This window comes from Lytechinus pictus, unplaced genomic scaffold (genome assembly GCF_037042905.1).
Source record: "Lytechinus pictus isolate F3 Inbred unplaced genomic scaffold, Lp3.0 scaffold_20, whole genome shotgun sequence".
Lineage (NCBI taxonomy): Eukaryota > Metazoa > Echinodermata > Echinoidea > Temnopleuroida > Toxopneustidae > Lytechinus > Lytechinus pictus.
The window spans coordinates 14,474,618-14,502,260 of NW_026974141.1; the positions used below are offsets into that span (position 1 = coordinate 14,474,618).

General features: G+C 36.0%; 1 protein-coding gene across 1 annotated transcript; it reads right to left on the bottom strand.

Moving 5' to 3' along the window:
- Positions 1 to 272: 272 nt before the first annotated feature.
- LOC129282932 (actin-related protein 6-like) lies at positions 273 to 27,643 on the bottom strand. Its single transcript, XM_064114790.1, has 9 exons — positions 27,511 to 27,643; positions 21,554 to 21,671; positions 20,799 to 20,991; positions 19,251 to 19,386; positions 10,211 to 10,366; positions 8,565 to 8,679; positions 6,934 to 7,057; positions 5,334 to 5,472; positions 273 to 3,080 (listed from the first exon to the last, which is right to left on the bottom strand). Exons 1-9 carry the CDS (start codon positions 27,585 to 27,587, stop codon positions 2,951 to 2,953), a joined length of 1,188 nt encoding a protein of 395 aa, XP_063970860.1. The 5' UTR covers positions 27,588 to 27,643; the 3' UTR covers positions 273 to 2,950.

A 27,643-nucleotide genomic window follows, 5' to 3' on the forward strand; every position in this document is an offset into this window, starting at 1 on the left:
TTGCATGTACATAACATATCCATTGCAGTAGTAGAAACCTGTGAAAATCTTTAATGAGAATGTGTAAATACATGTAACATAATAGCTGTAAACAATGCACAATGTTGACTGTAAATTTACATACGTTTACATGTACTAGTATATCTGTTATTAATAAGCTTGCCAATCTCTTGATGTTGTAATCGTTTCATTGTCAATTGTAAAATAGTGTGTGTTTTAACTTTCTTGAAATGTAACCGCAATAAATAATAATTAAAGGCAACAAATGCATAGAGTATTTGTCAGTTTTTGTATTTATTACAAATTGTATTTACATAGAATACAGCTATACAGAGTACCGAAGTGTGACGTCATCAATTTTCCATATTTGCATGTCAGCATTTTTGATAGACCATGATGCAAAACCCCCACAACCCAAATTTAGTGGGAATCGGTCCATGGGTCCCCAAGAAATGACCTCATGAATACATAATTAGCCCCATTGAAGTCAATGTATTATTGGCCTGGTTCTAAGAGTCAGGAACCAAGCCATTAATACATTGACTTTAATGGGACTAATTATGTATTCACGAGGTCATTTCTAAGGCCCACATTAACAGATTACTTCCAAATTTGGGTGTGGGGGGGGGGTTGTTCATGCTCTATCAAAATATGGTATCAAAAACACGGAAATACAAAAAAAAAGTTTATTGTGATGTCATCACTTCGGTACTCTATGCATATCTCCAAACAGAGCAATGTTATACAGAGCAATGTTTTGCCGGGAGCCCCAATTTTTGAGGGGAAAAAAAGGAGAGAATTGTGGACAAATATCACCACAATATAAAAAGGCATTTGGAAAGGAGGAAAAAGGGCAAATCACATTTAGAGATAAAAGGAAGTAGTTGCAGCAAACAATTATTTCATGAGAAAGTCTTTAAAATCAAGGTTAATTGCCGCAATATTAACATAGATCTAGATCTGGTACATTCAAATAAACTTGTCTTTGTGAAATGAAATTTTAGCTGAAAAACAATAGCTCAGATGATTACTAACACAAAAAGGCACATGTGGGACAGTGTACTAATATTGCTTGAACAATACCCAACATTTGATGGAATTTTGTGCTTATTTTGCTTATTTCTCAGCAATTACAGTTTTTCCCACAGCCAATTGGCACATATTTTTTTATTCATACATACAAACACTTGGGTGGTAACTTTATTGGATTCTGTTCGAACTCATTTTAAGATCATTACCACAACTTGTATTTATCTTTAATATCATACCAAAGGATCTGGCTATATTGTATTGTTATCATCTCATGCAAGAGCTTGGTATTTGTGAGTGAACTGCTTTAAAAGTGGAAGTACACGTACGCTTGTTCAAAGAATGAGAAATCTGAATGTATATAAATACAGAAATGCCTAAATGATTAACTTTGCAATCATACATAATTTGATTATTCATAGAACCATAAGACAGCTGTTAAGTATTTTTTTAAAGAACCCCCCCCCCCCACAAAACATTGAGTTGTGTTTGATTGCAAAGTTTATACAATTGGCTTTTTGATCTGGTGAAAACTTTTAAAGAATTCCTCCATCCACAACCTACGTGATCCTGATACCTGTACATAGAGAAACCCGGGGGGTGTTTCACAGAGATGCCAACCGTTACGGATTCGCCGTATTTGTTCCGATTTTATTCCTCCAATTACGGTGTTACGGCAACAATAAAAAGGTTACGGAAAAAACAACTACAATACATGTGTATTGCTTTGCTGTGCATGTGTATATATGCGTGTATTGTGCATGTATATGCGTGTATTGTGTATACATGTATCGTGCATGCAGCGTGTGTGTGGCCAACGGTAAACCAACGGGAGTTTCTCTACTGAGATTTCTATTGCAAGCGCCTCCGCGCGCTGCTGCTGAATACACAGCGAAGTGCGGAGTGCAAGCCGCGGTTCATGCATGCACAATGTCAATGGCGATTGGGTGGTTGAGCGTATAAACGATGCTACTTCGCGGGATGTTCCTGAGAAACTCCCATTTGTTCCTGACAAATATGGTAAATATTCCTGACAACCATCCCTTTAGGTTGGCATCTCTGGTTTCATAAAGCTGTTCGTACAATAAGTTACAAGCCACTTTATGAATGACTGGCATCTTACAAAGAGTTACGATTGATCCAATCAATCTCAACTACATGTATCATAATCCATAATCCATATCAGAATTTTTTCAACAGGAAATTATCTCAATCTCCTTAGTTAGCAAACAGAATCACACTGAATCTTCAAGAGAATGATAAATGTATGAATGCACGCCATATCTAGAATATATTTTGAACAAATTTGAATTTTAGTTGCTGACGTGCTGACCGTCCAAAGCTGTAGTAAACGTCCAAATCAGTAGTAAACTTTTTGCTCTTACACGTGGGTGCGTCGTGGTCTAGTGGTTCTGACTCTCGCCTTTGAAACAGAGGGTCGTGTGTTCGAATCGTAGCCATGGCGTATTTTCCTTCAGCAAGATATTTATCCACACTGTGCTGCACTCGACCCAGGTGAGGTGAATGGGTACCCGGCAGGAGTAATTCCTTGCATGTACTGAGCGCCGGTGATGGTAGCTCGAGCTAAAGCCGGGGTAATAATAGCAGCGCTTTGTATCCTCTGGCAAAAAGCGCTTTATAAATCCAACTATTATTATTATTATTACACTATATCAGTGAATGGACACAGTGGAAATAAATTGTCATGTCGATGCAGAAACGCCCTAAACACCACACTTTCGCGCATCACATTTGCGCAAAAATGCCCTTAGGAGTATGCATAAGGGCTTGGTGTAAGGGCGTTTCTGCACCGTTGGGGTGCGCGAACATGTTTTCCTTTTAATATGGCGTTTTATCACCAACACAAAGAAACAGTATGTTGGCATCTGAGTCCTTTTGCAACTACTGTAGCAAACTGGCATCATACATCAAATTTGTCAAAGCATATGTTTTGTCCTTCTTCATCGTACTGTTTCCTGGTGACGGTCAGTTTGGAGAATTCTTTGGACTCGGTCATCGTCTTGCCACCTTCCCAAGCATACGTCACAGGGCTGGAAAATGGGAAATGAAGGAAAAAAAAGTTGGTTGAGGGAATCTTGAGATGAAGTTGGGGTGGGGGGGGGGGGTAAATGACTGAAGATAGAGTTTGATTTATTTCGGTTTTGAAAACCACTTTCGGGTGATCAAATGGAAGCGCTAGCAAAGCGATCTTCCAAACAGGTTTCCTGAACCGGTTTCCAGTAAACCAGTTTTAGAAAGTATAATGAGAACAGTGTCTTAGAGCCTTTATATGCCCGAAGCACTCCTGCTCAGCTAAATAGAAAAAAACGTATTGATTGTGTAAATTTTTTTTCCCCTTCTTAAATCAATCCATAGCATTGGCATTTGAAAAAAAAAAAAATGCATACATGTACAAAAGTTTAACAAAAACAAAGATAAATTTTCAAAATAAAAGGCAATTTTTTTTGTGTGTTTTGTATAAGGGCATCCTTAATTTCTAATCTGAATTTTAATTCCTTCAAAATGGTAAACCATATTTTTTCCTTTTACTTCCAAAAGTTTCTTAAAATTGAATTTTTAATGAAGAATCAAGAGAGCAATAGTAAGGATATCATCAATCTTCATTTCTTTTTGTAACTTTTCAACAAAAACATCACTATCAAAACAAACGGCTACCTCATTCATATTTGAACCATTATGATTAATAAATTGTGAAAACACAGCCTATTCAAACTACAGTTCAATAAAGCATGTGTTAAATAGGTGACATGACATTTGTTCCTGCGACAATTGCTCCAGGCTTATTTCATATAAGATATAGGGTAAGAGTTAGGGTTGCAATAGGATTTTATGTTAAGGGTTGGATTAGGGTAGGGTATACAGACATGCCAACCTTTGTAGAGTATTTGTTCTTCGTTTTTGCTATGAATATGCCAATACTTTTTTGGTATGATTTGTTACTTTTTAAAAAATTTCCAATCATGGAGTATGTATCAAGCGTGACACTAGCGCTGGTCCGATGGTCCCAGACCGGTAAATAGCACTGTCAGGCCAGTAACTTGTGCATGAAAAGAACAAGTAAATTCTTGCCTACGAGCACATATTGAAAATGGTGAATTTTCAAGTAGAGTCATTTTTCACATGTTTTTTCACCGATTTCTCTACAACAGGCTAGCGATTGTTACGTTGAGACAAATTTTTTAAAATACTTCTTTTTTCTCAAAAAATACTTTTTATCCTTCTCAGAATACCTTTTTGGGTTGTAGAAGGTTGGCAGGTCTGGGTACAGTGTTCTCCCCTAGGGCTTACCTTTAGAATCCAATGTCATGAATCGATTACAGGGTCTATGTGATATAATGTCTCGTGTGCATGTGTTCTAACACTACACCGAGAATCATTGCTCTCATATATAATAATAGTCAGTTCTTGTATAGCGCATAACACATTATAAATAACGTCTCTATGCGCTTCCAAAGGACTTGGATATTATTACCCTGGCTGTAGCCCCGCAGCCTTTTACAGCGCGGTGGCATTTCAAGGAATTTATTCCTGCCAGGTACCCATTTACCTCACCTGGGTCGAGTGCAGCACAATATGGATAAATTTCTTGCTGAAGGAAACTACGCCATGGCTGGGATTTGAACCAACAACCCTCTGTTTAAAAGTCCGGAGACTAATCCACTGGGCCACAATGCTCCACTTATATCAATTATGACATTGGATTGTAAAGTTACTCCAATCCAGGGTTGAAGTTGGTCATTCGATTTAGTGTGTGGAATTTATAGCGGAGCAATTGTCTCTAAAGCAATAGACCAGTTCGTAGTTACTTCATGGACAATTTTGGTCAAATGACCTTTCATTTCTTTCATTATGATAGGCAGATTTCAAAGCAAGATATTACATGTACGTAAGAATGCCTTACATAGCAGGATGAAGAAATTGAATAGACCAGGTGACTAGAATAGCACACCAATGAACACTTTATGAAGGTATTTGTTGCATTCCTACTTTGAATGCATACCATAGCATGTTGCACAATGTACTTGGCAAACTGTGAAATACCGGTCGTTCGTGGACGCATTGTTGTTGTTTTTTTATGTAAATGAAAGACACAATTCAAAAGAATATATGAATAATCAAGGCATCAAAGTTGGTGCTTATCTCATTGAATTTTAAACCACCATGTCACTTTAGTACAAATGACCTTCCTCTGATCATGCGCAGAATAATTTGTTCATGCGCAGAAAGGAACTACAAACTGGCTTATTGTCATGGAACCAATAGATCTTGATCGAGGAACATACTTTTGTGGGAGCGTGACCTGGACACCATACTCAACAGGTGCGAGAGATCTCACATCCTTCTCAACCCTCTCTTTGAATCCTGGAAAGGAGCAGTTTCCTCCGGTCAAGACGATGTTCCGGTAAAGATGAGGATGCATTTCTGGATCAAAAATAACATAAAGATAATGATGAATAATAATAAAGTACTTTTATAAAGTGCAGAGACTATTCATCAATAATGTGTATATTCTACTGCACCTTATAAGAGCTCCATGGCCCTTAAACATAAAGCTTGGTGATCGAAGGTGGAGCTGATTGAACGTACATATTAATCAATGCAATTAATCGTAGAAATCAGCTCAATGATCGATCGCTAAGCTTTATGATACCGAGGGGGGGGGGTGTTTCATAAAGCTGTCTGTAAATTAAGAGAGTGACCTTAAGAACGACTGGTGAACCTTTCTTACGTGCTAAATATTCACCAATGAACATTTAATGGTGAATATCATTTACCACAAGAAAGGATCACCAGTAATTTTAAAAGTCACTCTTAAATTACAAACAACTTTTTGAAACAGCCCCCTGATGTGCTTGTTATTATTAGTGAATTGATGTATTATAAGTTTTGATTTGAAATTGTTCGCTGATGGTGCTTTACTGATTTCCAAATGTACGTTAACAGCTCTGGGGGCTACACAGGCAAAAATAAAATGATCACCTACTTTCTGAAGTACATGTATTACCTTTATTTTGAAATATATGATCAGGCGCCTGTTGCAGAAAGAGTTGCGTTTAAACGCAAGTCAAAATATCAAGGGCAAGTCCCGAATACGGGTGCTTCATTGGCTGAAAATCAAGTTGCGCAATATTTTTTTATTGCAATTCTTTCTGCAACGGGCCCCTGGAGAAGAATCATATAACTTGTGAAAGGCATTTACAAATCAAATAAAAATGATTGAATGAAGATTCGATTTTATTTCAGGCTTATCATAAAAGAAAAATAAAAACAAAAGGCAATATCTCAACCTAATGGCATGTAGTGATCGTATAAATCACTACATACATATAGTCTAGACAGCATAATGTCCATACCCCCTTCTCAGAACCATCCCTTGATGTCATACCCCCTTCTAAGAACCCTTATTCATTATTTAATCCAAGCCAATAAAAACCCTTTATTGTTAATAGTTTAAAAAAAAACCTCATCAGAGAACAACTGTCTTCCCCTTCCCAATAATTAAACCCCCCTTTTGTCCTATACCCAAACTCTTGGATTATAATTTGTGTTGAAGCTTGATTATATATTGGGTGCATCCAAGGGTTGAGTGTAAGACAAGCTGAGATCATCACAGAGTTAAGATCTACATTATGATATTCTTTACAACTCTATCTAGATATGTTACTGCTGGAAATTGATTATTAATAAAGTTTCTTGATTATATTGTACATGGAACATTCCTGCGTCATCATTGATGCTACCAATCTGAATAGAACGATCCCAACACAACACTAAAGAAGCCCCATTTATCTTTAAAAAAAAAAAATCCCAGGGTACATTGTGAATAACCATAGTTTGCAACAAATGAAAAAGTAAGACAGTAAAACTAGGTCACCCTTTTACCTTTTGGTGTAGCATTGATGGAATGGACAATTGATTCGCTGATTCCCTTTTCTTGTATACTGATGTCTGATGGATGGAAGAGTATTTCAGGTACAGCGAAACGCTCATTGTTCATGCGTACAGTCTGTAGGAAAAAAATTAATGTACTAGTAGATTGGAGTGTATAACTGTATTTCACATTTTATTATCTTTATCTTATGTATTTGTTAAGTTTTCGTTTGCTAAAATATATACCACATCCAGGGTGCTACATAAGCACTTGCCCGATTGCCCGGGGCAAGTAAAAGTTAGAGTTGGGCAAGTGTTTTGAAGTAAAGACCAAAACTACTTGCCCGAATTGGGCAAGCAAAATTCTCACAGTAGAATGACCAAAATTAGGGTCAATATGATATGATATTGACCCTAATTTTGGTCATGGCAGACAAGATAAAATCACTTTGGAAAAAGAAACGCAATAACAAGGTAGAAGGGTTCATTTCAAAAAGAGAGAAAAAGGTAAATGGTTCAAATAACCGCATAACTATCCATTGAAGAGGTAAAAAAAATTTCAAGGATTTTTTCGGGCAAGTGAAATAGATTTTGGGGCAAGTATATTCCAACTATTTAAAATTTTACTTGCCCGACTGGGCAAGTGCTTTGAAAAAGTTATGTAGCACCCTGACCACATCGCCAGTGATTGCAAATTTTCCTTCTTTGGTGTTGAAATAATCAAACAATACAATATGCACTATCGAGAAGCATGATTGTTTCTTTTGGAGTGAACACCATTAGTATCAAGATTTGGCAATCATCATTACAGGCATTGGAAGAATAACTTCCAAAACATGAGTGCATTGACAGTTAACACAAACACAACAACAACAAAAACAACAAATCATTAAACTTGAATGATATTATCACCTGAATGATAACAAATACAACAAGAGTGTCGCTAAAAAGGCGAGCACATAATACGCCCGCCTGTAACGTGGAAAATGGAGATATTGGTTAAGCAAGAAAAGTGGAAGGTGGCGACTTCACCTTTGACCTTCTGACCTTCTGACCTCAAAATCAATAGAATTGCTAGGATCTATGCTAGTATCATACACACCAAAATATGAGCCTAGGTTAAGTTAAAATGAAGTTATCACGTTTACAAGGACTGCAGAAGGGTAATATAAAAACATGTCACTGTGACCTTAACCCTCGACCTTTTGACCTCAAAATCGATAGGCATCCTGGGATCCATTCTAGTATCATACATACCACAATATATGAGCCTAGGTTAAGTTAAACTGAAGTTATCGCATTTACAAGGAAAAGTTAACGGACGGACAGAAAGACGGACATCAAGCGTGATACTATAATACGTCCCGTAGGACAGGCGTATAAAAACACTAATCAATACATTCATAGTGTAATAATTATGTTAGCAAGTAGCAAAATAAGTACTCAACCTCCAAAGATTTAATTTTCCCTAAAATTGCAGGCTAATTTATTTACTGTATTTTTATTAGTTATTAGATATAATGGATATTTTAAGACTAGATCTAGCTGTTTATAGTCAGTGAGAGACCACACACAGTATAGGCAAGTTTGCTCTTGCTTTAAAAGCAGAAACAAAAAATGGAGGAAAAAAATGGAGACAATACCTGCTCATTGGGGTTCTGCTTTCCAAACGCTTCCTCTTTGACAAAGCCCCTTTTGACGGAGTGAAAATCAGGAAGGACATAATCCCGGCAAACCGTATTTTCTGCTCCTTTCAATCTGAGAACAAAAAAATTTGTAACAATTAAAGGGGAAATTCACCCTGAAGAAAAGTTTGTTGTATTTATAAACAGCAGAAAAATTAATTTAAAAAATTGGTGAAGATTTGAGGAAAATCCGTTGAGGATCAAGAAAGTTGTTAGAATTTTAAGTTTAGGATTTGTGACATCATAAACAAGCAGCTGCCCTATATGTTATGTAATATAAAATGCATGAATTTCATTTTTTTATGGTTCCCGATGACTTATTTTTGTTTTCTTTCCATGATCGGGTGTGAAATTATTTGTCTATTGATATACAAAAGGTACAGTAAAAACCATTTCCAATTTTCTGAGAAAATGACATTTCATTGCTTTTTTTACCATTTGCTAAGTAGGAATGCTGCTCGCATATATATGACGCTACAAATCACATAATTAAATTCGAATAACTTTTTAATTCTTTGATGGATTTTTCTCAAAACTTCGGCAATATTTTTTACTATTTTTTCTGCTTTTTTACAATGAACTTTTTGTCAGAGTGAACTTCCCCTTTCAGTAGAATATAGGCCCAGTACATGTACTCTACATTTCACTTATTATTCAACTTTAAAAATAGAAAAGTATAATACTTGCTTTAATATAAATATGATGCTGAGGCTCTACATGTACGTCTCAAGGAGTAAATTTATGCTAGGTATCCATTAACCTCACCTGGGTCGGGTGCAGCAAAGTATAGAGAAATTTCTTGCAGAAGACACTCAGAGAGGGATTTGAACCCATGACCCTCTGAGACAGGGGTCAGAACTACTACACCATGGTTCCTTTGCGATTATCAATACATGATTGTCCTTTAATTAAGGAGGAAAATCACCGATTGCCTCCAAACTCTGTTTATTACAACAGGCTACACAGAACATACTCTTCTCATTCTTGTGTGTGCTTTTGATTTTTATAAACAGTGCGTACCAGATAAAAGGATACCAGGATTCCAAAGTATTCATTCATAAGAGGCAAATGAATTAGGAAATTTCATTTACATAATCATATGATTCAATCATTCCTCTTTATTTTGATACCTAATAAGAGAGAAACACTTCAAACATTAACGAGCAAGACGAGTTTGAAATTTTAATGTCAAAACCAGGTTGTGCTGAAAATTCGGACAAGATTAGTTTGTGATACGAAGATCATGCTTATTCTACGATTGGCTCATTAGCATTTCTTTTGTATTCTTTGTTAAGATTTTCTCACTGATCCCTGAAATGAGAGTGGATTCAGATTCACACGCGAGTTTCTGTGCAAATCGTTTCTGACATGTCTCAATATTTATTGTTTGCTATCTGCCATGAATGAACGATTTGCTAAGCTGTTGGTTACGAATTAGAGATGAGATTCCAATCTTTACCATAAGTATCGAATTTATGGTAAAAACGTATTTAATAATTGTGAAATCTATCTCTGAAAACGGGTTTCCATTTTTGTGGGATGCACTGTATAAAAAAATTGTTAATGTTAAGATGAAAAACTTCAGTGCACTGCTAAGAACTCACTTTGCAACTTCCATGTCCTGGTAGAATTGCGACGACACGTAGCATACATCTTCCTTCACTTGGTTCATCACGTACGTCTCGTCCATGACATGAAGCTGACGGTACGAGATGATCTCTTTCAAGTGATTCGTTAATAGCTTGCCTCCAACATTGATTCTGAAAGAAAAAGTTTAGGATAGAATAGTAGTGATAATGGCAAATAAATCCCATTAAAAGTACTGTACTCTCCAATGCATAAAAAGCTTTGTAATATCCTTACACAAATTCTGAAGAATTCAGTGTTTTTTTTTGTCCAATAGGAATGCAACACCATGGTCAACTCAGTGAAAGGCTCAAATGCCTACATGTACACAGCTACAATTGTGTGTTCGAATGAAAAAGCGCTTCCATTATATCTGGGGGAATTGGAATTCCTATCGGTTTATGTGTTTGCTGGTCATTTACTTTAAATCAAAGGGATGACAGTAACATTCTCGGCTATACTCAGCAGGGGGGGGGGGGCAGGTGAGCAGTCCATGGCAACATTGCATCATGGGTAAAGATCTAGGAACAGGGGCGGCCTTCGATGGGCAATTTAGCCCCCTCCCTCATGCTTTTTCAAGTCATGTAAAAAAAAAAAAGTAGAAAAAAATGAAGAAAAAGAGGAAGGGAAAAGAAAAACAAAAGAGCACAAAAAGAAAGGCATGCTGTTGGAAATAAGATTCTATCCGCCCTTTCACACGGTAAAGAAAAATCATAATTTGAACGATGATTCCAGCAAAAAATAAGGCTGACGAATTACAATCACAAATTCAAATTCTTCTCCAGAGGTGAATTCCAATTAAGTTTCACTTTAATTACGGTTCAAATTTTCCGTGTGAAAGGTCCGATGATTCTAAAGACAAATTGCAATCATCATTACAATGATGATTCAAGATTTACGTGTGAAAAGGCCCTATATTATTCCCATGTACAATTCAATTTTCAGAAAATAAGTACATGTAGATCTTCTTTCCCCTCCCCATTCAAAATATATTTCACGACATTTGCTCCGGCGACAATTGCTCCGATGGAAAATCTGCACATTATAAAGCTAAAAATTAAACCTAACCTCCAAAACTAACCCTAATCCTTATCTTTACAATATTCTGAACCTTAAAACTCTATTACAATCATAACTCTAACTCTATGCCCTCAGAGATATTAAAGGGATGGAAAATATTTATAACTAAATGACTAGAGTAAAATTCAAAGAGCAAAATGGTTAAAATATCATCAAAATCTGATAACAAATTACAAGTTATCAATATTTTGTGAAAACATTTACCGGTATATGCACATTGTCACGAATATTCATTACGTGGGCTCATGATTTACATCCCCACTTTTCTTTTTCTTACATGTTATTAAAAATTCAAATTCAAAAGTTTATTGATATAAAATCCTGACATTGAAGGATCATCATCAAAAACAATTACATGAAATCATAAATGTTTCATTTTTCATACTTGTGTAAATGAGGTGTCTCCATTATGATGAAATAAGTTGCGGCAATTAATAACTAAATACAATGTAATTAATCAGTTGTCAATCCGATTGTTTTAGTTCTTCAAGGTAGAAATATTTTGAATAAACCTAATTTCAAATAATAAAATACAAAAGAACAAGTGGGGATATGACATCATCAGCGCACCTAATGAATATTCATTTAGACATGCCTACAACTAGAATAATGCAAATGTTTAAAATTCAATAACTTTGTTATTTGTTATCCGATTTTGATGACATTTTCAGCATTTTGCTTTGTGAATTTTACTCTATTTATTGAGATATAAATATCTCCAGCCTAGACCATCCCTTTAAGACCAGAGCAAATGTCATATCACCTCAAATTACCATGGTGTCAATCCTGTGCAGGAAAGTTACATGTAGGTACATATTAGCAAAAAACTCTTATCTTTTTTGGACCTGTGTATTGGAATTCCCTGCCCAACGACTTTAAAGAATCTACAAACCTTGATATTTTTAAACGCAAACTTAAAAAGATGCTCATTTTTCAATACTCCACACCAACAAGTCAAGCTAACACATAACCTAAACTAAAACTACATAATTAATTTAACCTTTAACTGCCAATAAGTTTGTCAAACTTTACTTATAAAAAAAAAAACAACACTACAATATGATACAATACATTACGACCTTACAACCTGTGCACCTGCCATGTTCCTCTTTTCATTTGCACTTTTTATTTGCACCTCCCTTATCTCCCTCTTTCTTTCCTTTGCCACTTTTCTCTCCCTATTATTATTTTGTAAGTACTTTTTTTTGGTGTTACCACTGTAATTATTATTATTTGAATTACTTTCTCTTATTTTTGTTGTCGCTTATTCGTTTTATTTTGATATTTGTGGATTACTTGTTTTAAGTTTGTCTTCTGTGTCCGTCTCGATTTTTGTATAGAGTTGTATATATATATACACAACAAAAAAAGTAAGTCCCCCTAAATCAAATTGCTGTAACTTTTTAACGGAATTATTTTGAGATATGATATTCCGTAGGTGATTTTCTACACTCATTAAGCAACTCCTGGGGAAAAATAAGATTGATCGGTTGAGTCATGCATGAGTAATTAAAGATTGAATTAAAAATGACAATTTTTAAAAGTCACAAGAGTCGTTTTTCAGATTGTGCAAATACAAAGTTGGGCAAATGTTGTCTTTATGTGATTTTTATGGTGTTATGCTGTTTTACTATTCATCATTTAGCCACTCCACACACAATTTTGATATCATATGTTCATGGTTGAGTGAGCACAATGTATTGCAGGGGCCGCGGAAACGAGGGGGGGGGGGGCTGGGCAGGGACATTCAGTCCCCCCCCCACTTTTGGTCCTTTTTACATTTTTTTACATTGTAAAAAAAATGTAAAAATGACCATACGATTGTGATTTTTTGCATGGTCAGCCCCCCCCCCCCCCCACTTTGAAAACCCTTCCCCGGCCCCTGTATTGTGACGTATCATCATAGGGGTTTATGGTAGTATCCTCTACAACTTGTTAGATCATGTTAAAATGAAAATGTTGGTGGCTCCGCCCATTATAGGCCCCTCCCCCATTTTAAAATTCTGGACCCACCACTGATTTGTCCATAAATTAAACTGATCATGAGAAATTGTTAGGAAAAGAATACATTTATGCAGTGTAAAGAGTAATCATTCCTAGGTTTTCGAATGTGCTCGCTCAACAATGAAAATGTTTAAAGTTCGGAAAGTGTGTGGTGATAAAAATGATGTATGATAAAAACATTAGCAATTAAAGTCTTATTTAAAACCGAATTTGCCCCCAATATTCACTTTATTACCCTTTAAAATGAGTCTGTGACATTGAAAATACCAATTTTCCCACTTTGATGTGTGCTCACTCATCCATAAATAAACAAATCGATTTCATATTTGTACAGAATTCTGCCCATATGTTGATAAACATTACTGCCAAATGACATTGCTAAAGACAGCCGTGAAAAAAAGTTCCACCATATTGAATAAGGGGTTACTTATTCTTAAACATGTGCACCCATAATGTACACAAGTCTATGAGAGACGAAGTCAAAATTTAAATGAGGGTTTGTTTCATGGACGGTTTTTGTTACTTCTGCCAATAGTTATTTCATGGAACTTCGTACATGGCTTCAGAGTAACACTATCCAAAAGGCGCGCACACCAAAATAACCATTCGATACGACACAGAGTGGGGCCAAGGCCTTGACTTTTTTTCTCATTTTCATAATTTTCGAATATTATGTGCTCACTGATGCATTAAACGTCGGGATTTTCATAAAAATCGAATCAAATGAACTATGCAAGGAGGTTTGTGACAGATATCCATTTTTTCCAATAACGTACAAAAGAGCTAATCGCGTTCCACATGTTCATTCAAGCGTGGATATTTAATCAAACGCCTTTCAATCATTGAAGCATGTTTAAAGGGGAATCCAACCCAAACAAAAACTTATTTTAATAAGAAAGAGAAAAATCAGACAAGTTGATAGGTGAAAGTTTGAACAATATTGGACAAATAACAAGAAAGTTATGAATTTTTAAAAGTTGTAAATATTGGTAATTACTATACCCATGGAGACTTCAAATTGGCCGCATATGGGATGTCATAGTGATGTAAGGCAAGGACTACTCTTCTATGTACTCCAATACATATTATGGCTAAAATGTCATTTTTCCCAAAAGTTTTATTTCAAATTATATTTTTCTTTCATGAGGACATAAAACAATATACTACCTGGGTTATATTTAGATTGCTACCCCAGGGGAATGGGTACTTAGGAGAAAACCACAAATCCCTGATAATAAAGTACATGGCCTATGGAAAAGTTGTCCTTGCCCCTTGTCATAATTTACTTACCCAGTTGCCAATTTGAAATCTACATACTATAGTGATCTCAATTTTAAAGCAGCTATAACTTTCTTATTGCTTGTCCGATTTCTTTCAAACTTTCACCATTATGTTTAATTTATTTTTCTCCTTCCCAACACAACATTTTATGGCCAAGGCTGGATTCCCCTTTAACATAACAAAAAAGTTGAGAAAAGATCATTTTCAGTTCCCAAAATGAACCAATACTTGCCTATGATATTTGAAAATCGTATTTTTTGTTTTCAATAAATGTTCATTGGACCGTGAAACGATGAATATTGTTGAAGAAACTCTTCCAAAAATAACTGTCATCATATTCTATCATTTTTATTGATATAAATGTGTAAAAAATCCGATTATAGCAAATTTTGACTTGTGTTTATTCAACCGTGAAATTTAGCCAAAAAAGTTGTATCGTCTTTTAGGGAGTACTTTTTACAAGCCTTCTGACTACTTTTTATGATGAGAATGTGGAATTAGTTCCAATAAAATGGAATCAAAGTCATGATATTTGGCTTGTGACTTTTGAAAAGTGACATTTTTGCCTTCTGACGGTGCTCACTGAAGCATGAAGTGAAATACGTCCATAACGTTTACTCAGGGGTAGCTTATAAAATTACCTACACGCTCATGTAAAAATATATTAAAAACTCGCATTGGTTCAGAAATTATTGATGTTTGTTTAAGGGGGGACTTACTTTTTTTGTTGTGTATAGTTTGTTTATAATTAGCATTGAAACTAAGTTTAGGGGCTTGCCTTCTCTACAAGCTTTTGCTTTTCTTGGCAAGTCCCTCCGTTCATTTCTTGTTTCTTTTCATTGATAATATTACTGCAACAAATTGTAGTTTTGTTTAATTTATATTCAAAATTTGTTATGAAATTTCATTGATTTGTCTGTATTATCGATTATATTGAATATGTATCTTTGTTACTTTGATTATATTTTGAAAAAATTGTTGAACGGAAATAAAATCTAACCATTTCAAGTTGTGTATTATGTATACATACAGTTTAAATACAAGCCAATAAATTAAATATTTCCATTCCACAAAGACTTAAAAAAGAGTTAAAAAAACAACTGCACGCTTTCCATAAAAAAAATTCACAACCAGCCAATCAGATTGATGGATTTCAGTAGCTTATAACTGATCTTGCAATCTTATGACAAGGTTTGTGAAACGGGCCCTTGCAGTACTTGGAGAACAGTGCTCCTTATATTAAGTTATAAACCATTAATAACAGGCTTTGCAAGAAATTTATTGGGATTATTTTGTATATATATATATATTTTCATCCCTCAATGAGTAAAGTGGGCACGCACAGCAGGGTAATCTCTGATTATCTTCCAAATCAGAGAATCTCTAGCTTGCTCCAAATCTCCTTTTTCATTTCCTGTGATGCAAATTGATATTGAAAGTGAAAAAAGAACATTTTCATCTAATCTTTACAAAATGTCAATGACCTACATGTAGGATAGAAGAAAGATGTAACTTATTAAGTTGGGGGGGGGGGTTCTGAAAAGAAAATAGATGCAACGGTTGAATAAAATCCATAGAAAGAATTATAAATGGTGTACTGGCAGATGAACTTAAATAACACAAGGTGAATCAGGAATCCCATAGAAATTTGATAACAGAATTCCATGACTTTTCCATGACTAAATTGCTGCTATTCATGACTTTCCGTGACGTCCCGAGAGTTATGTAGAATTTGGGATGTCACAAAACTGGGAAAAATGGAAATATCATGAACACCAATTATAATAGCAGAGTACGATCACAGAGTATGAGAGTTGTGAGACACAACAAACTGGAAAGCTGCCATACCCAAGAGGTAAATGCAATTCCATGACTTTTCACAAATTTTCCAAATTCCCTGACTTTTCCCTGATTTTCCATGACCACAATTTTTTCCAGGATTTTCCATGACTGTGGGAACCCTGTGAATGACTAGAAGGACTATGCACGTGAAGCATTTCCAATTAGCTTCTCTATCTTCCAAGTCAATTTTTCATCTTCTTCTCTAGAGTAACCCTAAATCTAGATGTAGGTTACAGCTTTGGTCTTTGCTCTTAAAGAGGAAATCAACCCCCCCCCCCCTCCAAAAAAATTCAGACAATTGGATAGTTTGAACAATTATGGATAAAGTTTTAAAAAGATATAAATTTTCAAACTTTCTAAAAAAATTGGTAGTCACTATACCTACAGGTATGGACATTTCAAATTTGGTCCATGACATTTGCTCCCGCAAAAATTGCTCTGCTCTATACAAATTCCACTCACAAATGAAATGAACTACTTCAACCCATGGGGCCGTTTCATAAAGCTGTTTTTAAGTTAAGAGCGACTTTAAGAACGACCGGCGATCCTTTCTTACGTGCTAAACCATCACCAATTCAATATAATACCGCAAGATGGGATCACCAGTCGTTCTTAAAGTCGCTCTTAACTTTATATGAACAGCTTTATGAAACACCAAACTGGACTTTACAATAAACCCTACCATAAACCTAACCCTCAACCTAACATAAGACTCTAATGCAACCCAACCCTAGCTACATCTATAATAGACAAAATAAAGCCCAAAGCAATTGTCGCAGGAGCAAATGTCATGTCACTGATCCCTTTACACAGGTCAGGTGGGCTCCATCCAAAAGTCCAATTACATGTAATTTCAATAGAAGCAAAGCAAACACTGATAAATCATCATTATCGTTGGATAAAAAATGCCTACGCATATATGTTTGGATTCTTTGAAAATCCAGCTTTTCAAAAGTATACATGTACAGTGTTTAGAAGTTCAGCTTCGAGAGATATGACATGAATGATTGGATGAATTATTGTTTTAGGTGATAAATGCAGTAACAAACCAAATCATAAATCTACCAGGATCTATGATAGTAATAAAAATTCTCATTGTTACACTCTCACACACACACTTTCTCTCTCTTCCTCTCTTTTTTCTTTTCTTTATTCCCTTGTCTTCCGTGCTAATTTCTGGTTAATAGTCAGAACTCATTGTTTTTATGTTATTTGGCCGCATGTATTCTCAATTTTGGTTTATCATGATGGGGAAGAATGTCATAATTTAATACATACGCCCCAACATGATAAACAACCTTTCTATGTGTTTTAATATTTCTAATGATGTAGAATTCATGTAAATTTAACTTTTTTATGTCATGTTGATTGTATTTTTATGTAAATGATTGTAAAGGGTTATGCAATTTGGCTTTTCAGCCGCTATAGATACCCTTGTTGAAATAAACCATTTAAAAAAAATGGTGTTAAGGATCCTAATCAAATTAATCTATCATGTAATGGCAAAGAGGAAAATTTGTTAATGACTGGTGTTTATGACTATGTATAATGACTGGTGATAGTTTTGATATGAGAATGGTTTATAAAAGGACAAGTCCACCCCAAGAATGAGTTGTTTTTAATAAAAAGGGAAGAATCAAGCCAGCATAACACTGAGAATTTCATCAAAATCAGATGTAAAATAGGAATAGTATGGCCCTTTTTTTAGTTTTGCTTAAATTCATATAACAGTTTAATATATTCACATCCTGGTCAGTATGCAAATGAGTGGACTGATGACATTATTGACTCACTGTTTCATTTGTATTTTATTACATGAAATATTCTAATTTTCTCCTCATTGTCCTGTGGACCAAAGTTTTATTCCTCCCTTGGACAAGTGGATTTACAAACGTTTTAACAATTTATGGTTTAGTCAAGTACGTCCTTAATGTAAAATCTATAAAAATTGAAATAATTCAAACAATTAACAAGAAATGGCAAGGGACATAATCAACTCTCTCATTTGTATACTACTGAGTAGTGCATATCACTGTTTTGTGAAAAATAAGCGAAATATTAAAATGTCATAACTTTCTTATATTACATCTGAGATTGATGACATTTTCAGCATTGTGCTTGTTTTAATTTTCTCTATTGATTCAAATCAACATTTTCTGGGGGTGGACTAGACCTTAAAATAAGTATCCACATCACTAATTTATAACACAAATAATATACATGATTTTGCTTGGCCATTAGAAAAAATACACACACTTGTTACAGTCTCAGCTATGATGCATGTTATAACTGTTCTACGGGTATTAAACCTGTGTCTACTAATGCCTTCATTGACGTGTATTATCTATAATATCTCCTGTTTATGTTTAATTGCCAATTTGTCTACTGCAAACTTGTCCACTCACCACATGGTTTACCTTCATTTACATGTATTCTATGCCCATTCAGTCCATCAACATTTCGTCTATCAACCATTTTGTACAATAACTATTTGATCCAATCATCACTTCGTTGAATCACCAGTTTGTCTATGACCATTTTATCTCATAACCAGTTGGTCTAATATCTATTTCATTTCCATTCATATGCCAAATTAACACCTAGTCCAATTACACCAATGGTATATGGACTAAATGGCTATTAATTGGACCAACCGTTTAGACCAAATGGTGAGTGGACGAGATGGCAATTAGACCAAGGCATGCCGATGGTGGACGAACTTGATTGTATCTAGACGAAATGATCGTAGACGAGTTGGTAATTGGATGAATTGGCATTAGACCAATTGAAAATAAAGCGTTTATACAATACCTGTATATTGCTTCAGCAACTTTCTGGCTGTTATAGTACGGTGCAATGTGGGTGAAGGAGTAACCGCTGTCTACGATGAGGCAACAACGATGTTCAGTGTTCTCAGACTTTCTCTTGTGCGCACTCAGAGTCCCAGCTATAAGATTAAAAAATACATTCAAGAAAAGGGTATCACAATATTGACCAGTCAGGATCGCATCTTTTCCCCACTTCTACTCTTTGCTGCTCATCTACACACCACTTCAAGGACTTCTCAACTCATCTAATCACTCATTCCCATCTATCTCTTAATACAGTCATCTTAAGGACTATGCCACAAAATGTACTTCTTGCTCTCATCTTTCTTTCTTGATTTTCAATTTTCATCTTTACCACTTGAACACCAAACTTTGTTTTCAGGGCTAACCACGGGCAAATCCAGGATTTTCCAAAGGGGGGGGGGGGGGCACATTTTGCCGAGGAAAAATTTAACAAGCAAAAAAAAAAGGTCTTCACATTCAAAAGGGGGGGGGGGGCCACACTTCTGTTTTAACGGCATTTTTACATAAAACTTTTTAATTGTGCCTCTCAAAAGGGGAGCGGGGCACGGGCTGGCTTCCCCCCCTGGATCCGCCAGTGGTGTGAACCACACCAGTGTGTTGGCTCAGTTGGTAGAGCGTCCGTCTCACAACTGGGAGGTCAGGAGTTCAAACCTCGGCCACATCAGACCAAAAGACTTTAAAAGATGGGAGTTGCTGCTACCCTGTTTGGTGTTCAACGATTACAGGGATAGAGCCCCACGATCAATTGGGCAAAGCAAGTTTTCTGAGTATTTCATTTCATGTCTATTTCGAACAATAAAATATGGATTTTTTTTTTTTTAGTTTTTCATAAGCCTTTTCCACATTTTCAGAGGTGGTGATAATGGTGTATGAATTTCAAACTTTGTAAAGGAGCCCATGGGAGGGGGTTATCTTGTGTCCACCCGTCCCCCCCAAAAAAAAAACTTCACAAAATAAAATGGCTATTAGCAGGGTTGGGCTCAATTACTTTCTTCAATTACAGTTACATAATTGTAGAAATGTTCAATTACAATTACTTTTCAATTACAATTACCAATTACATTTGTCAATTACAATTCCAACTTCTATTACTTTCTATAAAGTTCATAAATTAAATAATTTGTATTCTGTATGTACTAGCACCACCTATTTCAACATACATGTAATTCTAAGTTACAGAGAAACTGACAAGATGAAGGCTTACATGTGTGTAAGAGAACGGATTGTGCCTATTACACTCTTAGATGCTGAAGCAGTTGACGTGAAAAGGTCATAAAATTAAATCATAAATTAAGTAAGTTTATTGTAAAGTAATTGACAGTAAATGAAGTCAATTATATTTTTTCAATTACAATTACAATTACTTTCCCTTTCAAAATTTCAAATACAATGAAAATCACTAATTTTTTTTAAATTAATTACGTAATTGAGCCCAGCCCTAGTTATTAGCCTATCTGAAAAGTAGACCAATTGTTTGTAGACCAAATTAAACCAATAAATTGCTTACCATTTATTCTAAGCAAGGCCTTGAACTGGTACTCCTCAAAGAATATTTCATTCATAGCCTCCTGAATGGATGAGAAGTTGAAGTACGGTTCTGTGACGACGGCCGTCGTTTCGGGGCAATCTAGACCGAGGAGTTCTTTGCCAAACATGTAGTCCCATACCTGTCTCTGAACGTCCCAATTTACAAGGTAACCCTTCAAGAAAAGAAAGGAAATAAACATAAGCTTCGAACCAAGCAAACCTCATATAAGTTTGATCATTGTGAGTTATGTTAATACTCATGGGTGGATCCAAGAATGACAAAAAGTTAGGCCTACTACCCTCCCCTTATAAAAATAAAGCACCATAACAAGAATAACTATTGTGTTATATTTTTTTCTTGAAAAGCAAAAAATAAAAGCTCTAAAGGGGAAGGGTCACTGGAACCCTCCACCAGACACTTAAACCAAATATCATTATCAACTTATTACGCAGTGTTGTAGGACTTAGGCCCGGACTCGAGTCCAAATTTGTAGGATTCATGCTTGTATTCGTACTCGAATGTGCAGGACTCAGACTTGGACTCGCACTGGGACTCATGGGCCGAGTCCCAAATGAGTCTTTGGATTTTCAAAACCAACTTTATATCAAGTATGTGGGACTAAAGACCTTTAAACCCAACTTTAAACCAAGAATTTGGGTAGGGACTGAAGATCTTCAAATCCAAGTCTCTAACAAGTAATTAGAGAGTAGACCTAACAGGTTGCATTTACTTACCTTTTGAAATGGTAGCATGTAGTAAAGGGCCGAGAGATCCCTGCATTCTTCAATCTGGTTGCCTATAAACTGCTTTCTCCTTTCGCTCTTTGACTTGGTGATGCAGTTTGGAATGTGTCTGGATGTTATAAAAACAAATATCAAAGATTCTGCTGGATTAAATTCAGTTTTGTAGGCTTCACTCCTGCGCACACTACAAAATCTGATACAACACAACTTTTGAAAAAAAAAAAGTGTTTTGCATTTATATATCTCAATGTTATTTATCAACCCCTATTTTCCATTCTCGTCAAAACCACTCTTCTACTTTTTGTTTAATAGCTATCCACTGAACAGATTAGTAACAACTGTCTAGATCTATACTTATCATCCTTATTTTACTCCACTTTTTTGATGAAATTACAAAAACTAACCTATTCTCGATCATCTTCTCTCTTGTGTTCTCTGCAACCACCCTGTCTGTGTTGAGTCTATGCAGCATGAAACACTCATTTATAAAGTCTTGACAATTTTATTCTTGTAACAAAGACGCTAAAGTTACATTCATCAATGATTTGTCTTCATTACAAACTTGGGATCATTGTTTTTTCAATTCACCCAAGCACTCAAAAACTTTATTTTTCAGCATATTTCTGTGGAGGCCCTCTATTGGTGAAAGTCAGGATTGGAAAACCACAAACTTTCTTTTTAATTTAGAAAAAAAAATCATTAATTCAATACTTTAGGGTCAAGTTAGGCCTATATAATGAATAATTAATAGAAACTGACAGTGACAAAAATCAAGTATTTACACTATAGTATCCCCAAGCAAAGAACACGAGAAAATAAGCCATACATATAACCTTTTACATTGGATAAGTGCTTCTATCTCTTTTCTTCAATACACTGCCACTTTTTAGAGCTAGACAGCTATGAGTTACCCATTCATTATTGTGATATCAACTGTTGCCGTTTCTCTTGTTTCTGTTTATGGTAACTCCCAAAGGAACTCGGCAGAACAGCTTTTTTGCTGGTAAATGGCAAGCTGGTACATGTACCAGCTGTTATACTTTATATTAGCCTATTCATCATTCTTTTTTACTTGCTTATTTAACATGAATGAATGTACTCAACAGGCGCATGTGATAATGAGAGTGACACTAAATTGCGATCGTTAATACCGTCCACTTTATATTAGCCTATTCATCATTATTTTTTACTTGCTTATTTAACATGAATGAATGTACTCAACAGGCGCATGTGATAATGAGAGTGACACTAAATTGCGATCGTTAATACCGTCCACTTGTTCACTGCAATCACCCTGCCGACGGTGAATAGCTACATGTAGATGCAGTACACAAAATACACTTTAAAATATCACTTTTGGATAAGAAAATACTTAAATTTCCTAGTTGTGATTGATCTTTTCTTAGTAACTTGGCGATCACTTTTTTCTATTCACCAGAGCACTAAAAACTTTCATTTTTAGCACTTTTTGTGTAGGTCCTCTGTTGGTGGAGAGTAAAATTGCTTCAGAATTGTCAAAAAACAATCTCTACTTTTAATTTTGAAAAGATTAAAAGAATTTGATTTACTTCAGACATATGATGAATAGTTGTAATGGAAACTGACAGTGTTAAAAAATCAAGCATTTGTCCCCAAGTACAAGAGAAAATAGGTGGTGCTGCACCAGCCCGAGTTTGCCCAATCTGGAGATTTTAGCTCGATCAACCCTCTTCGTGATTAATCTCGAGATTCAAGAAACCCCATCTCCACTAGAACAAGAAGAATTCATGCTCGAGCGAGGCATCAATGCATTATGGTCCGACGCCATGAATAAACAATTCCCAGTCGAATCTGAGTGCATCTGCACCTGCCAATTAGCGGGATAATTTGTAAATAGCATGCTATTTAGCAAATAATCTTAAGTTGACTTAGGATTGCAATCTCAAGATTAATTCACCGAACTATTATCGCGATGATTGCGTCTCCATTACAAATAATCTTGAGATTGTTCAGATTGGGATAATTTGCCAGATCAGAAATAGTGCGATTATTTGAAAACTTGGGCTGGTGCAGACAGCCCTAATATTAGGCAAAGCATTACAGAGAGTCCTAACACTTTTAACAGAGGACAAGGTTATATAGATAAGTGGTACCATCCGGTACGGGCGTAGGATTAGAGCTGTGATTTTCCTCATTTGTTTCTCTGTCATCTCTCTCCTCGGTTTACTAGCCTATATTTAAAGGGATGGTCTGGGCTGAAAATATTCATATCTAAATAAATAGATTAAAATTCACAGAGCAAAAAATTAAATGCTGAAAATATCATCAAAATCGGATAACAAAGTTATTGAATTTTAAACTTTATCAATATTTTAGACTTAGAGTCTAGGCTAAAGCACTCCTAGTACCAATGAGGTCCAAACATTACATGTATGGACCTCATAGGCGACATCAGTGATAAAACCGGTTAGACATTGCCGTTTCTATTTGCACCCAAGAACTTTGGCAAATGTACGCCTTAATACATAGTGGATGGTAACATTACATGTATGGACCTCATAGGCGACATCAGTGATAAAACCGGTTAGACATTGCCGTTTCTATTTGCACCCAAGAACTTTGGCAAATGTACGCCTTAATACATAGTGGATGGTAACAATTTAGGTATTAATTAGTTTTAAACATGATAAGGAAACTTCTACGACATTTGAAATTTAATGGATTGAGGTCAAACTTACATTTTCAGTCTTTTTTCTTGAATTCTTGGTGAGCGTTCCAAACGCTGTGGGGACTGATCAACTACGATGTGATTCACGTACTGGTCAGCTGATCGGTCAGGTGATCGGTTGGTTATCTTTTTGTCAGACGTTCATAATTTATATTACAATATATCAATCTTCAGTATCTTGATTTCAAGCATCAGTATTGCAGGGAAAAGTCATTATCGATTGGAATCAATGGCAGATCGGGGGGGGGGGGGGTTGAGCATTTCTGGCCCGTTCCACCTTTTGAGATTCATAGTCAATATTTTGGATGTAAAAAAAAAATGTCGTTCGTACAAAGTTAAGTCCCCCCCCCCACCTCCTTATGAGAATCACAGCAATATTTGTAATGGGGATATTTTGTTCATATTCTTTGCTCTTTTTTGTCCTTTTCTTTTTTGCTTCCCAAATTTATTTTACTTTGAACATATGACTTTCTATATTTAATGACAAACTTATTTAGGGGGGTGGGGGCTTGCCAAATATAACGCGCGACAAGATGACCTTCTTTTTTTAGTGACAACTTTTTTTTTATTTGTCAAATTTTACGAGAGACAAAATGACCTTCGATCATTATTAATTAAACCTTTTTTTTGGAGGGTAGGGGGCTCGCCAAATAGTGACACACTTTTTTTTGTAAAATGTTATGCAAGAAAAAATGATCTTCAATCATTATCAGCTACCTTTCATTTTTTTTTAGGGGGGGGGGGGCTTGTCAAATTTTACGTGGGACAAATGACCTTCATTTTTTAGTGATTTTTTTTTTTATACTTGACAAATTTTAAGAGGAACAAAATGGCCTTCAATCATTTTTAGTTAAAACCTTTTTTTGGGAGGGGGGCTTGCCAAATATTTCACAAACAAAATGAACTTCAATTTTAGTGACCATCTTTTTATTACTTTTAAAATTTCACGCAGGACAAAATGACCTTCACTTTTTTTTAATGTTATGTTATATCGAGATTTTTTACCTGACTGCTAAAAAAGCACGAATGCCTGTGAGCAAGCAACCAGGGGACCAATGGCTTAAGGTCCTCTCCGAGGGACCTGGTAATGAGGATAAGCCTTAAGGGCACTAGCGCACCACTTGGGAATCGAACCCGGGTCACCGGAATCCGAAACCCCTGCTCTACCGACTGAGCCATCGCGCCTCCGATATGTTAAACTTGGGGGGGGGGGGGAGGCTTGCCAAATATTACACGGACAAAATGAGTCTTTTATTTTTAGTAACCATCTTTTCTTTTTACTTGTCAAATCTTACGCGAGACAAAATGACAATTTTTCTGTGATAACCTTTTTGGGGGGGTTGTCAAATTTTACTTGAGAAATTGCACCCCCCCTACTTTGGAAAATCGAAGATTAAGATCATGAGTATAGCCTACATCTCAGAGGCATAAACAGATGGGGGCATGGCTGGCCATCCCCCGAGTGGATTTCACCTGAAAAAAAAAACATAGGAGCAACGGAAGGAAGAAAGAAAGAAAAATGAAAGAAAGAACGAAAGGAAGGGGGGGGGGGGCTACTCAGATAATAAAAAAATCTGCCATCTGTAATTAAATTGGATTAGTTAATATCCAGAGGTCCCAGGGCTACCAACATACATGTAGCGCGGGCAGTGCATGGCGTACCTAGGATTTTCCACAGGGGGGCAAAACTGTCGGCCGCCAAAAAATTTGACAAGCAAAAAAAAAGGAAAAAAAGGCTCTTCAATGAAAAAGGTCTTCAATCGTACCAGAAAAAATTTGACAAGCAAAAAAAAAGTCTTCAAGCTCGCCAGGGGGGGCAAAATAGGTATTCAAGCTCGTCGGGGGGGGGGGGGGCAAAATAGGTTTTCAAGCTCGTCAGGGGGGCCGGGGGGCAGAGATATGTAATTTGCATGGGTTTGTGACTCATCGGGGGGGGGGGGGGCAGACTGCCCCCCCCCCTAGGTACGCTAGTGCTCGGGACTTACATTACGTAACTTTTATCTTCCACATGCGACATGTACTATGCCCCCTCTTATATACCCCTGTTATGCCCCTGCACAGACTCGTCTACATTGATTTCGATATTTAAGCGTCATTATAAAATTATAGCAAAAAGAACGCCTTGATTAAAGGCCATTACCCCTAGAGACTCGCGAGCGTCATGTGACAACTCGCCCTGGATTTGCACGTACAGGATCCTATGGCGACAAAATCCATCGCAAGAGTTGGCCAGAAGAGGCGATGAAAACACAAAATTTGGAAAGAAAAGAACCCGTGAGTACCCGTTTTACATTATAATTATGAAATTAGTATATAATTGATAACATAGACCTAAATTTAGGCCGTAATTTTGATTAATTTGCTGGAAATTCAAGGCCAAAACGTACCCGTCTGGCGTCGACTTTTCCAACACGCGTTGGAATAGCGGTGTAGCCCCAGAGTGGGCTAAAGCACTCATTCAATGAACAAGATTATGATATAAGCTTGTTCTTTGTAATACTAACATGTGTGGCAAAATAAGGTTGGCAATGTTTGGGTCATTTTCTCTTTCTCTTTGGGACAAATGCTTGATTTTATGGCACTGTCAGTTTCCAATACAGCTAATCATCACATAACTTGGCTCATTTTATTCTTTTAATTATTTTTTCTAAATTAAAAATAGATCTAGAGATTGAAAAATGAAAATTTTCTACCCAATATCCACCAACTCAATTGAGGGCGTACACAAAAATATACCCAAAATTCAAATTTTGAGCGCTTTGGTGAATACAAAAATTATTCCCAAAGGCCAAGCTCCAAGTTACTCAATGAAAAATAAATTGCAACTGTAACATGGAAATTAGTATTTTTGTCGCAAAAGTGACATTTTAATTTAATTTTATTTTTTAATGATTTTTTAAAATGGTGACTTTTGTGTGTTGTGTACTGCATTGCCATTGGCATACCGTAGTCCATAGTTTACTAATACTAACCTTGCACTAGTGTGAGTGACCATAGTCCTAGTCCTACCTGTTCCCCCACAGGCAGGATGGTTGCTTGCAGTTGCAGTGAGCAAGTGAAATTGACTGGTTGCCCAATAAGAAGAATTTACTTACATAATTACATATGCGTGGGACTAGACCTCATTTCTGCTATTTTAAAGGGTGAATTGTGCTTTAGCTTATTCAGTTACTTCATTTTTTTACTAGCAGTTATCTTTAAAAACTTATTAAAATTGTAGAAATTATTGGCTTTTTCTCACCTTGGTTCTTTATCGGATGCTAATCCAATCTTTACGTGGTGAGCGCCATTATCCAGAATAACTGTGGGGGCCGCCATGTTGAATGCGATGGATGAGCAATTTACAGAACGCTGAAAATATGGTGGTGGTGCGT

Coding starts and splice junctions, on each gene's coding strand:
- LOC129282932 (XM_064114790.1), bottom strand. CDS start 27,587: ATGGCGGCCCCCACAGTTATTCTGGATAATGGCGCTCACCACGTAAAG. Junction 19,387..20,798: donor GGCCTTGCTTAGAATAAATG/GTAAGCAATTTA, acceptor TTAATCTTATAG/CTGGGACTCTGAGTGCGCAC. Junction 8,680..10,210: donor CAGGACATGGAAGTTGCAAA/GTGAGTTCTTAG, acceptor TTTTGTTCTCAG/ATTGAAAGGAGCAGAAAATA.